The following is a 14297-nucleotide window of genomic DNA, read 5'->3' on the forward strand; positions in this document are numbered from 1 at the left end:
AGAGCCTTTCCTCAGTCGCCGCCGCCGCCGTCGCCGAGCCCGCGCCCGCCCCTCCTCGCTCTCCGCAGTCCGGCGGGGGCCCGGCCGGCAGCGCGGGGGTGCGCCAGGCCCCCGCCTCCCCTCCCCCCGCACCGCCCCCTCGCCCCCGGGGGAGGGAGGGGAGGAGGGCGGCGCCTGCGTGTTCCTCCGCCGCGCGCCCCGCCTCCTCCCGGGCTCCTCGCGGCGATCCCGACTCTCCTCCCGCGACTGCAGCAGCTGCGGGTTGCACACGGCCTCGGTGGCGGCGGCGGCGGCGGCGGCGGCGGCGGCGGCGGCGGGCGCGGCGAGCGCGGGCCTGTGGAGCGGCGGCCGGGCGCGCGGCCCCGGCGGGCACCTCTCAGAGGGCGGTCGAGGAAGCTCCGGGAGGAGGAGGAGAAACCGGAGGAGGCGGTGGGAGGCCGCCGGGGAACCCGCTCCGCGCCTCGGCCTCTCCGCCCCCTCCCCAGTCTTTCTCTCGCCCTCTTCTCTCACACTCCGGGCCGGCGCCTCGGCTTTGTGCGAGGAGATGGTGTAGCCCCCTGGCCGCCGAAGCAGGAGCCGGACACTTGTCTCCCGTCTCCGAACTGCTTCCCCGCCCCTGGAGGAGAGACCCCTCGGCTTGGCGTCCCCCGGCTGCTGGGGAAGCCTTCGCGCCGCCGGCACCATGAGGTGAGGGGCGCGCGGGGCGGGGGCCGGGCAGGCCATTGTGCCGCGGGAGCCGCGACCCCCGCTTTCCACGGACCCCGCCTTCCCTCTCCCGGCCCGGCGCGTCTCCGCGGGTCTCGGGTCTCTTTCCTCCCCCCTCTCCCTTTTGTCCCTTCTAATTTCTCTTTCTCGTAAACGTCCCCGATCTCTCTGATTTGGGGGGTCTCCCGTTTTTTCCTCAAATGTTGTTTTTTCACCTAGGATTTCCCTTATTAAATTTAATTTGCGCCTGGCTCCCTCCCCCCCAGCCTTTGCAAGCAAAACCCGGGAGATGGGGAGGGGTTCGAGAATCGAAGCGTGCATGTTGCTGGGAAACAGGTATTATTTCGTATATATGTAAAAATTTCGTGCACTTTTAATACAAGAGTCTCTTGTTTAATTAAAAAAGAAAAGTTTGAAGGGTCTGAAATCTCTGCGGGTAATGAAGCGCCTCTGGTAGGGGTAGGTGAAGGAGCTAAGGAGAGGTGAAATTTCACGAAGGTGGGGGAAGGGAAAGAATTTATTAGGTTTACACTGGCGGAGCGCAGTAAAAGGCAGGGATAAGTAAGTTGTTTCGGGTGTGTAAGCCGGGGCGGGGGAGGGTTTTGTTTGGAAAACCCTTTTCTCCCCTTCTTATGTAGGCTGTGTTGCATTGCAGCAACTGCTTTACCCCCTCTTCTCTAATCAATAAAACAGAAGCTGAATTATTTTTCAGCCCCAAAGGAAAGAATTGAATGTACCGTCGTATATTATTTTTTTGATTGATACGGTGAAACATATGGTGTGATATTTTCCTTTTTTATTTCTCCAATTGTGTAGAATGACCCATGATGTGGTGTGTCATTCATTGGAGATTTTTCTCAGCCTTTCCTAAACCTGTTTGGTGTCCATAACCACCTCTTTTCGGATTGGTGCAAGACTTCGTGAGAAATGGGACTTGGTAGACTGAAGGCTGATCCATTCTGCGTTATCATCCTTAAAGGCCTTCCTTTTAGTTAAACAATCGTGGATAAAGTAAATTACTCCATTTCTCTCTCCTGGAAGAGATAGTCTTACAGTTCATTTGGATTTGAATCTCCTTTGTTTTAAAGATTAATGGGCAACCATTGCCCAAGACCTTTATAATGTAATACAATGAGATTTGAATGATATAATATACAAATTCCGTTGCTTTAGCAAAAAAAGTGCTGTCATTGAAATTCTTTCTCAATTTAAGTAGTTTCCATTTTAAACTTTAGCTTTCATTTTTTTTCTATCAGAGTTGAACACATTTCATTTTTTTAAATATTTATTTCTGGTGATATAGCTGTGTTTTCACTTACTATGAATTTGAGTTTTTTTTTTTTTTTCTCTGATTCCAAGTTATAGGCCTTTGTATATGATGGCTTTAAAATTTTTGTTTAATCCTAGGTGACTGACCTCTTTTGGTGATTTCATGCAAGTTAGCTTCAAACGTTGGGTCAGTTTAAAAAATAGTCATGGTATACAAACCACAAACCATAATTAAGCTATTAAAATATGGCTTCAAAAACTTCAGTTTTATGTTTGTGATTTTTTTTTTTAAATCAAGGTACTGTTGTCCTTGAAAACTCAGGAACTATAATGCAATATACATAATATTATGTCATGTAATACTATATATTGATGATTTCTGCTTTAAAGATTTATTGCTATTGGGTCTTACAGACCAGAAGTTAATAGTCTTTTCAACTTTGGCTGTATTTGTCTTAACACTGAGAAATGCCAAACAAAGAAAAGTGTGCTATTTTAAAATACAATCAAAGTTATCTAATCCAAAGATGATGAACCAGAAAGCCAAAACAACAACAACAACAAAAAAAGATGTTTGGGGTATCTTAAAAGTCAGTCACTGTAGTGTAGTTGTCTGTGTCAGGTAAATTATGTCTTCACTGAAAAGTTGCTTTTCTGATAAAATGTGACTTCTATTTTTTAAGCTCCTCTTGTTTTTTTTCCAGTAGCATAAATATACAATATGGTACTCAGGTCTGAAAAGTTTCTTTAGGCAGCCTACAGTAATTCTTTGTAGGCTAATTTTGAATAATTGAAGAGTAGAAAAGAGGATCAGCTTTACACTTTGGAAAGCATTGGATTATTTGGTAGGTAGTTTGTAAAACTCCTTTGTGTGCACTTTTAGATGTGTGCAAAAGTAACTCAGATGTGTGCAAAAAGAACAGTTTGATATGAGGGGAAAGGTTGTTGTGCTGGTAACAAAAATCTTTGGAATATTTTGTGGTTAAGAAAGAACTTTTCAGATGTGAGTCACTACCTGTAATCATCCCAAGGCTAGCTTGGGCAGCTTAATGAGACCCTGCTTCAAAAATAAAAAATGAAAAAAACAAGGGCTAGGGATGTAGCTTAGTTGTAGAGCATTTGCCTAGCATGTGCCAGCCCTTTGATTCAATCCCCCCCAAAAGAAAAGTCTTTTCATTAATATTTGTTTAGTCTTCATGTTGCTTTCAAGTACTGTAGGACATAAATATTACCTTTTAAAATATTTTTTTTTTAAGTTACGTGATGATACCTCAGAGGCCATACAGAAATAGGAATGCCTGAGCAGAAATTTCCGATTAAGTTGGTCAGAATTCTGAAAAGAGGAAATGATGAACATGTGGTGTAAATGTGATAAGAACTCTCAGATGACTTTAATTTTAGGAATAGTGTGTTCACTGTGATATAATGTAATTCCTTATACAAAAAGGAATTGAATAGTACTTTATGTTCCTGAAATAGAAGGCAATTCTACACATATAAAATGCTGTGTATAGATTTACTTATTAATATTTTGCTTCAAGATGAGCATTAAAAAAATGAAAAAGTATATTATGCAGGACAGTGGAAGGATTGAGACCAAAAATCTTGGTACTTTTAGTATTTCATCCTAGCTTTTGATTCTATTCTGTTTTTCATTTATGTAGTCCTTTAAAAGTTTAAGGTGTTTTGTGATTGAGGGGTGAGTGTGTGTGAATGAATGTATGTGTGTGTGTAAAATGCAGTGTAAGCCTTTTAAATGATTGCATTTAAGTTGGTTAATTATTCCAAATTTAATTATTATCATTGTTATTACTATTTTAACAAGAAGAGAAGCTTGTCTGATCTAAAGTAGTTGCCTGTAGTCTAGTGACTTAGAAGAGGGCAGAAGATTTTGGATTGACATTCTTGTGTCATATTAAATATTACCGGTTTCCACCAGCTATTGAGTTTCTCACATAAAAAGGTGTTTGGTGTTGCAAAGGAGTTGATCAAGCCACTTAACTAGCTGAGTGACCTTGACTAAAGCACCTTATTTCACTGATATATTTAAAGTAAAAATAGAGATAATTTTTTACGGGATATGAGGATCAGATGATAATAGGAGGTACTTTGTATGCTTATAAGCATTATAGTTAGGTCACTTCTGTTGCTTTGAGGACTACTTCTGTTTTATACTAGTTGAGTAAAACTTTTTTGGGCAGTTCGCTTTACCTCTGGACCTTTTTAAATTCAAAAATGTTAAATAGATTACATTCTGCCTACTTATTCTAGTTGGTAGTGGCTACCATTTTGATAAAAATAATGATGCACTTATGTGCTGATGGTTCATTCATTAGTAATTGTGCTTGATTGAGAAATGGGTTCCAGAGAAGGCACTGGAGAGTGGTTCCTGGGATGCCACTTAATACCTAGTCATCTGTGATCTAGTCCAACCTTAATTTAGAGGTGAGGAAATCATTTTTAAAATTTCTTTCCTGTGTGTATATGTAGAGTCTTTGAAAAATGAATTGTGATTTTATTACCTTCATTTATGGTAATGATTGATAATACATTTTAGAGTGTAGTACACTCTAGGTCAGAAAGATCAGGTTAGATATATCAACTTGTCGTTCAACCAAATTGGTTTGAAAAAAAAAGTAAATCCTTTATTTCATAAAATTATTGTGTTAAGTGAGATAACCATGAAAGGATGCAAATAGTAATCACCTCACTCCCCGTGGGTCTTCATTTATACTTGTAGCAGTTGAGTGTGTGACTCTCCCACCAAGATTGATTTTAGGAGTGGGAGTCAAATCTTCAATTTTTTGAATGTCAATATTGTATTATAGTATTTAATAAGTGATAAGTCTTGAATAGGAGTTGTGGATAAGTAGAGAAATTTTTACTGGACTTGGTTTTCAACTTTTTGGACATCTTTTTAGCCCAGTTATATTAAGTAAAATAACTAGGCAGGCACCAATTAGTTGGTATAGAAAAAACTCTTTAATTGTTTGATGGTTTTGATAATTTATCCTACACATAGCTTAAAAGAGGTGTGATTGTGTAACTTGTAAAACACCCAGTCTTTATCATCAGTGTAAGAAAGATTTGGAAAAATGTGATGTCAATTTTTATACAGTTGTGGGGGAGTAAAAGGATACTTAAACCCTTCCTGTACCAGCTTAAAGTTGTCTTTCCTCCTCCTCCTTTTTTTTTTCCTTCCCTATCTCCCTCCCCTTTTTGAAATCAATGGATGGAACTGAGTGGAAATAAAAGTTAATGAGAGAATCTGAACTGAAACTCTACCTTAGTAGATACTGCACCAAATAAGGGCTTATGAACTTTTCTGGATGAGAGAAACAGGAAGAGGCTTCCTTGTGATGCCTTTTGGAAGTAGTCCCTGGCTTGTCTAACCCCTCTCCATTCCTGTGTGTTTTTGTATATGCTGCATTTTTTTGCTATTATATTTATTATACTGTTTTATGTTTATCTGGATCTGTTTCACCTTTTACATTGTACACCTCAAGGACAGGGTCTGCATTTTGTGTGTGTGTATGTGGTACTGGGGATTGAATCCAGGGGTGCTCCCTCTGTTCAGCTACATCCAGCCCTTCTTTTAACTTAATTTTTATTCTACTTTTATTATTTTTGGCACTGGGGATTAAACCCAGACACACTCTACCACTGGGCTACAAACTCATCATTTTAATTTTTTTGTTTAGAGGTAGGGTCTCATTAGATTTTCCAGGTTGGCCTCAGATTTGGGATCTTCCTGCATCGGCCTCCCCAGTTGCTGGCATCATAAGTAAGTGCTGAAGTACCCAGCTCCTTAATTTTTATTTTGAGATACAGTCTTGCTGAATTGCCCAGCCTGACCTTGAATTTGTGATCCTGTCTCAATCTCCTGAGTAACTGGAATTACAGGCATGAGCCATCATGCCCTGCTTGTTATTGTTTTATGTAGCTTTGTATGTAGAAATCATCCATTAAAGAACAAAATTGGAGAGTAGGGAGTAATATATGCAAGTGACTTCCTATATTTTCTAGAAATATGTATATTGGGAATCCTCTGTTTTATAATGATTATAATAAATTTAATTAGCATTCAGTTTTTCCTAAAGGATTCTTCTGGTGTGAAGTCATGTATATGTATCCTGGGATAGAGGTTACACTGTGTATAGTAAAGAATATAGGCTTTGAAGTGAACTCTGGGTTCAAATTCTTGTTTTTGACATTTACTAACTAGCTGATTTTTTGTAAGTAGGTTACAAACTTTGAGATTTGAGTTTCTCCTGTAAAGTGGAGATAATTTCTGCTCTATAGAGTTGGGAAAATTAAATAAAACCCTGGCATAACACTTGGCATACAAAATGGACTTGGTAAACACCCTACTTTTGTGGAAGTCTAGCATCTCTTAAATTTATGTTAAGAATGTGAAAAACCATGTAAAATGATGCATCTGCTTTAGAAGACAGCTTGGCAGTTTCTTAAAATTTTAAATGTTGGATTATCTTATGACCCAGCAATTCCACTAATAGGTAGACACCAGAGAAGTGAAAACATAGGTCTGCCTAAATGCTTGTACACACATGTTCATAGCATCATTATTCATAATAGCCCAGAAATGGAAACAACCCAAATGACTTGTTGATGAATGGATAATCAAAATATGGTGGTATAGCCATACAATGAAATAATATTTGGCTATCAAAAGAAATAAAATACTGATACATGCCACATGGGTGGAAAGATTATGTTAAGAGAAGAATGCTAGATCTAAAAGGCCACATATTATATCATTCCATTTATATGAGATGTCCACAATAGGCAGACCTGTAGAGAGAAAGTAGATTAGTAGTTGCTAGGAGTGAGGAAGGAATGGGAAGGAATGGGAAGTGACTACTGTTGTAAGAATATATGGATGATATATCTTTTTAGAGTGGTGAAAATGTTCTGGAATTAATGGTGGTGGTTGTACAACCTTGTGTGTATATTGAAAGCCACTGGGTTTTAACTTCAAAATTATGAATTTTAGCTGGACCTGGTGTGCACAGATGTAATCCTAGTTGTTTAGAAGACCAAAGCAGGAAGGATCACAAGTTCAAGGCAATTTAGGAAGACTGTCCCAAAATAGAAAATAAAAAGGACTGGGTATGTAGCTTAATCTTAGAGTGCCCCTCAGTTCAATCCCCAGTATCCCCCTGCCTCCCAAAAAAGTAAATTTTAGGATATGTGAAATGTATATCAAACTCCCCTGTCCTTTAGTCCTTGGATTATTATTTTTACTTATTCATTAGACTAGATAATATCAGAAGAAAATCTTATTTACTCTTTATATTTGTTCCTCACATTTTTATTACTTTGGATTAATATTGACATTCATGATTCTAAAGAAGAGACATTAGAGATAAAACCACTAGAGTGCTGAAGTGGAAACCTTAATAGTGGTGCCTGTGAGAGGCCTGAAATATTTTAGAACCTTATCTTCCTACTAATTATGAGCCATTTCTCCTATAAATAAAGGATGACTAGGACCATCAGTAAAATGTGGTGAAGCAAATCCATCAGTCTTCAGAAAATGGTTTGAGATGGTGATTTTCTGTAGTTTGTTTATAGTAGTATCATATACCAGTGAAAAATTTTGTCTTTTTGGAACGAGGTAGCCATGATGATATTTTTTAATGAACTGAGTAGCTTTTCAGTGGTGAAGGTCTTTTAGAATATACAATTTTGGTAACATTTGATGATACAAATTCAAAATGACTGTGTTTTAGAAGTCTTCTATGTATTGTCCTTTTTGGTATCTGTGTTGTCAATTTGGTAGAGAAGAAACTTTAAGAATGCTAGAACATAAGTAAAATAAAGTGAATGGTTCTTCAGTTTGAAAATCAAGGAAGTCCACATTGTTTTACAGTTCAGTGAATGCATTTTTTGTGAAGGTTTCATAATTATTAAATATCAATTATTTTTTAGGTTGTAGGTAGACACAGTACCTTATTTATGTTTATTTTTATGTGGTGCTGAGGATTGAACTGAGTGCCTCACACATGCTAGGCAAGTGCTCTACTACTGAGCCACAACCACAACCCTAAATATCAATTGAGTCCACTTTGTTCTGCAGTTCTGAGATTTCCTTTTTCCTTCTCCTTTTCAGTTGTCATTTCATGTAAGAGTTGTATGGCAAGCAAAACTGTAATTGTTTGACTTATTTAGGATTTGTGAATTTTAAGTGTTCATTTAAAACTTTCTTTGTAGTCTCCTTAAAATTTGTATTTACTATTTTTAGAAAGTGAACCATTACTATTGTCCATTTTAAATTTTTTTCATTTTAAAGTAATATAGATTTTGCACAGATTTAAAAAGACTTGGGAAGTGTAAAGATGCTAAAAACTCAAATCCAAAGTGATAAAAGAATTTTAACATTTTGATATGTAGCTTTGTAGATATTTTGTAATGTATTTGAAGTTGTAAATGTGTTTGTGTGGATGAATAAAGTGATATTGTACTATTTAAAAATGGAATTGTATCATATCATATTGTGCTTCTTTATACAATCCTTGTCACTAAATATAGAACTATATAATTTTAAGTGACTTCATAGTATTTCATTGCTTTGGATGGATGACTTTATCTACTTAATTGCTTAAAAGTTGAACTTCTAGACTTGTTCTCACTATTTTTGTCATTATAAAAACCACTATATTGAACATCTTTGGATATTTGTCTTTGTGTTCATATCTGATTATATTTCAGGATAAAGTTTTAGAAATAAAATCAAGTAGTAGTATATGTATTTTTTCCTTTCCTTTCTCTTGTCTGTATCTGATTGTTGTCCTGCCAGGTCCACTTCCATTTGTGTCTATCTATCTCACTGACACTGTTTAAACTCTATGACACTATTAGCTCTTACCTGAACAGTTATTGTTTCTTCATTTCCATTCTTGTCCCTCGTTCTTCATGCATCAATCAGAATGATCTTAAAGTGGAAACCAGCTATTTTTATTCTCCTCCTAAAGCCTTCAGTGGCATCTTATTTCTAGAATAAACCCCAAATTTAACAACAAAGTCAGTATTATTAAGCTCTTGCCTGATCTGACTGTATCCTATTCCCCAGCACAAGCCTCTGTAAATGTGCAATAAATCTTTGAAGGAATAGTGAATGAACTGAAATTACTAGACTGAAAGGAATTACGTTATTTTTTTGATATTTATTACTGAATTAGCAAAGTAGGTAAGAGTTTTAATTTTCTCATTCTCTCTAACTCAGGACATTATCAGCCTTTTTAATCTTTGCCAGTTTGATATGAAAAGGTCTTATTTTAATTTGTATTTTTTTGCTAGTAGGGTTAAATATTTCTTGTGCTGTGTTTATTGGGCATCAGTTTTTCTGTCAATATTTGTTCATGTGCTGTTTTCCCAATAGGATGTTTAGTTTTCCTTCCTTGTAATGATCTATAACATCTTAAGGATGTTAGCCTTTTTTTTTTTTTTTTAGTTGTAGGTGAGCACAACACCTTTATTTTACTTATTTTTATGTGGTGCTGAGGATCAAACCCAGGGCCTCACACGTGCTCAGTGAGTACTCTGCCACTGAACCACAATCCCAGCCCAAGGATGTTAGCCTTTTATGGTGCATATATAGTATATCAGTTATATACTGCTACTTAAAAATATGTATCGGTTGACTGGACAGTATTTTTAAAAAACATTTTTTTTAGGTGTTGATAGACCCGTATTTTATTCATTTATTTATATCTGGTGCTGAGACTCGAAACCAGTGCCTCACACATGCTAGGCAAGTGCTCTACCACTGAGCAACAACCCCAGTCCCTATATAGTACTTTTGGTCTAACCTGGACTCAATCATGTGATTTCATTTGCTTGGCTGGGTTCATCAGATGTGTCGGTCTGCCTCCTCCCTTCTTCCATCTTTCCCTTAGCAGTAGCAGCCTTCTGGGGAGACTTAGCCCCAGAATTTATGCAAGTTCTTATCAAACTTTCCCTTATATCCAGTTTGCTTATGTCCCCTTGTCAGTGCAGGTAACATGGTCAAGCCCAGAGTCAATCCTGGAGGAGACTAAACAAGGACATATCAAGAGGTGTGATTAATTGGAGGCCATGATGTAAAGTCTACAACATGTATATACTGAATTTGTCACTTTAGTTTTAATTTTGTTTTGGTACAAAAGTTTTAAAATTTCCTGCTAGATACATTGTTCCATAGTTTCTGCCTTTGATGTCATGCTTTCTCTAATCTAAAATTATGTATATATTTTCCATGTTTCCTTTTTTTTTTTTTTCCTATGTTTCCTTCTTTGACACTGTGGTTTCATTTGTTTAAATTTAAGCCACCAAAATTAATTTTGGTGTAAAATGAATGGTTAGTATCTAAATATAAATGTATGTGTATTAAATATATTTTGTTGAATAATCTGTCCTTTTCCTTTGATTTGATATACCTTATTACATACTGAATTCCCATAAATACTTAGGTCTATTTCTGGACTCATTAATTAACTAATTCTGTACTACTATTTATTTGTTGTTATTGTTGGAGGTGGTGGGGATGGAACTCAGGACCTCAGATGTGTTAGGCAAGTGCTCTACCACTGAGCTATACCTCCAGGCCTTTCATTGTTGAATTACTCAAAACTTTATAATTAATGAAAGTGAGGGGGCTGGGGCTGTAGCTCAGTGGCAGAGTGCTTGCCTAGCACCTGTGAGGCACTGGGTTTGATCCTTAGCACCACATAACAATATAAACAAATAAAATAAGGGTGTGATGTCCATCTACAACTACAAAAAAAAAAAAAAATTAAAAAAGGGAAATTACCCTTTATTTTCTGATTTTTCAAAGTTTGATTTGCTATTCTGTTTAATGTTTTTTAGATTAGTTTTTGAATTATGTCAATTAAAGCCAATAAAAATCAAAAAAAGAAAATGGTATCCCCCCACCCTTTGGGATTTTTATTAGTATTGTATTAAATTAATGTACTGACATGGGTAGGGGAGACACTTGGTCTTTTTATAGTACTGGGTTTTTCTTTTTTGTTTTGCATTTAGATTTTTAAATTTTATCTTTAGTAAAGTCCATCTAGTTTATTAGGTTTGATGTAGTACCTTTACAAAAGTTCTTACATGTTTAGAATTTAAATGCATACTTTGTATTTAAAATTGTATGCTACATACTGTTTTTATCATAAATACATCTTCTAATATTGCTTTGTATTTAAAGCTTAAAGCTTGTGTTTAAAATTTTCTTTTGGTAATTAATTGCAGTGTTGGTGTTTTCCCATTTTCATAAGAGTTTTTAAAATATGATAGCTAAGAGTTATTGAGTACTTACTGCCTCAGCTTATGCCTCAGCTTATTTATTACTCCGTCAGCAGCTTATAAAGTACAAACTGTTGTTATACCAATTTTTTAGATGAGGAAACTGAGGCAGAGAGTTTAGGGACTTGCTCAGTGCCACCCAGCTAGTAAACAGTGGAATTGGGATCCCATCTCAGGCAGTCTAATGCCAGCGATTTTTAACTGTAAGCTCTTGGGTCTCTCTGTAATGGTTAGCTTTATGAACTGAACGTAGATGTTGATGTATAAGTGTATTTTTCCTTGTAATTTCATATATAAGTGGTCTTTATTTTCTCAAAATAATTGGTACAAGAACAAGGCCATGTAGAATGAATTAAAGTAGAACATTTCAGAGGTAATAGTGTGTTGTGGGGTGGGGAGGGAAGCTTTTATTAGGGATTTAATCTTGCAAAATGAGACAAATTTGTGAAAATTTTCATGTTATGGTTGCAACTATGTGTTAAATTCTTAGAATGGAAGAAAAATGAATCAAGTGTTGATTGCTTAACTTTTTTTTTTTTTTGCATTTTTTCTCCTGACAAAATTGCAAAGTAGTAGGAAGCTATTTATTTTTTCATATTCTGGTAAACTTTCCACTATGATAAAGTAATTTTTAATCTGGGCATGGTGGCACATGCCTGTAATCCTAGCTATTCAGAGGACTGAGGCTAGAGGATTAAAAATTCTAGGTTTGCTTGGGTAATTTAGTGAGACCCTGTCTCAAAGGCCTGGGGATGTAGCTCAGGGGTAGAGTGTTTGTTACCTAGCTTGCATGAGGTACTGGGTTCCATTCCCAGTAAGGAAAAAAAAAAAAAAATGCATTTTTGCCAGAGTACTTGGGCTTCATTAGGTTTTCTAGGAGCATTACTTTTTTCAGATGATATTTTTGACCTCCTAGTAATCTCATCTTTGTTAGTCTTCTCCAATTATTAACTGATTATATCAGCTAAAATATCTTCAGCTGCAAGTACTAGACTTCAAGTGCTTAAACATTAAGAAAATTTATTTCATGTAATTGGGAGTCTAGAGGTAACTCGTGCTCCACATAGACCACTCAACAGCTCACTGTTTTTGAGCACCCATGTCTATTTGTCATCTTTGGTGTCTTGTTCCATCTTTACCTTAGGAAGGCTTTAGGATTTTCAGGCTTCACACATTCATACCCAGTAATTCTTGAGGGAAGTAAGACTCTCTCTTTTCTGTTCCCATTTAAACCCTAGAAGGTATAATTTATATAAAACTAAAGGAGTAAATTATTAGTGAACATCCAGCTTGGTGAATATATGTATGTCCTTGTATAACTATCAACCAATTTGGATATAGAACATACTTATCACCTCATTAAGTTCTCTCATGTCTGTTCCCAGTGAGTATTCTTCTCAAAATTTCATTTTTGTTAGCTTTGCCATTGATTGGAAAGTTTTCATCATTTTTAATGACTTCACAAATGACTACATTTTTCTTTTGTTTTAGGATGACATTTGTTTCCCTGGCAACTTCTGGGAGTCTTACAGAAAATATTTGTATTAAGAGCCTTATGTCTCTTTTGTCCTGTAATACATTTTCACATTTTTTTTCTGGATTTTCTTTAAATTCTTGTATTGGTCTGTTGCCCCCATTTAATCTGTTAATTTGTGCCGTAGTCAGAAAGGTCATTCTGAAATTCAGGTTTGATAAGCTGCATCTTGTCTTCTGTTGCTCTTAGAATTAAGACCAGGCTCCTGCTTATCAGTACCTAAGTTCTGTGTGGTTTTCCTTTTTGTGATTCCAAAGCTAGTAAAATGACCCAATAACAGACCCTGAAAAATCACTTTTAAATAAGTAAAGGTGTGCTTGGACATAACTTGTTCCCTTATGGTTAGTTCAGCTGAGGAAGAAGCATCCATCAGTTTTCAAGAGCAGTAGAGCAGTACATAGGCCAGGAGGGTAGGGACCATTTCATATATTTTTAGTTGATTCCCTTCTAAATAATTTCTTTTTTTTTTTTTTTGGGTGCTGGGGATCGAACCCAGGGCCTTATGCTTACAAGGCAAGCACTCTACCGACTGAGCTGTCTCCCCAGCCCCTAAATAATTTCTTTCTCACATAATATTTAAAATTTCGTCTTGTATTTGTGTCTCTCAGTTACAGCAGATTGCCTCTGCTATTTTTTCATTTTAAATAGTAGATTTTTTTTTTTTTTAAAGTGCTGGAGATTGAACCTAGGGCCTTGTACATGCTAAGCATGCATTCTACCACTGAGCTGTACCCTCAATTCCTTGTGTGTGTTTGTGTGTGTGTGTGACACACACACATATATGTATACATATGTGTACATGTGTGTTTATAATTTTTTTTCTTTTTCTTTGGTGCTGGGTATTGAATGCAGGGGCACTCTACCACTGAGCTTCCCTAGCCATTTTAATTTTTTATTTTGAGACAGCTCTAGGCTGGCCTAGAACTTGTGATCCTCCTGCCTCAGCCTCCTGAATAGCTGGGATTACAGGTATGCACCACACATCTAATATTTTTAATTGGCAAGTCATAGTTGTATTATGTTTTTGGAGTACAGTGTGATGTATAGTGGAATGATTAAATCAAACTAATATATCACTCATTTTTTTGTGGTGATAATTTGAAATTTATTGTTATTTTGAAATATAAATGTTAATGACTTTAGTCATGCAGCTGTGCAGTAAATATCATGTCAGTGTTAACTTTATATAATTCCAGTAAAGTGTTATTTTATTTCAAGGGAGAGCTCTCCTAATACTATATTTTTATTTTATATTCTTCTGATTATGGAAGTGTTTCAAGGTTTTTCGTTTTGGGGACAAGTAGTCAAGTTTAGTAGACTCAGCATTGGCCCCCAAAGCTATTCTGCTATTTACTGTCTGTGAAACCTTGACTGTCCCAACCTCTTTTTCTTTTCTGCAAAATGGGATTGTCTTCTTTTGAGAATTACCATACTAAGTTTAGAGAATTTATGGATTTGGAATTGGCTCACAAAATGT

The 14297-nt window shown here is 36.8% G+C and overlaps 1 protein-coding gene across 10 annotated transcripts in view; it reads left to right on the top strand.

Moving 5' to 3' along the window:
* The first annotated feature begins 560 nt into the window (after positions 1–560).
* Positions 561–14297, top strand: part of Enah (ENAH actin regulator) — a 137890-nt gene continuing 124153 nt past the window's right edge. For all 10 annotated transcript variants that reach the window (XM_047520223.1, XM_047520226.1, XM_047520224.1 and 7 more), the window contains exon 1: positions 561–687. In XM_047520223.1, coding sequence (XP_047376179.1) covers positions 683–687 — 5 coding nt within the window. In that variant the 5' untranslated portion in view covers positions 561–682. The remainder of the gene's footprint in view (positions 688–14297) is intronic.

The sequence above is a fragment of the Sciurus carolinensis genome, chromosome 12 (assembly GCF_902686445.1).
Source record: "Sciurus carolinensis chromosome 12, mSciCar1.2, whole genome shotgun sequence".
Taxonomy (NCBI): Eukaryota; Metazoa; Chordata; class Mammalia; order Rodentia; family Sciuridae; genus Sciurus; species Sciurus carolinensis.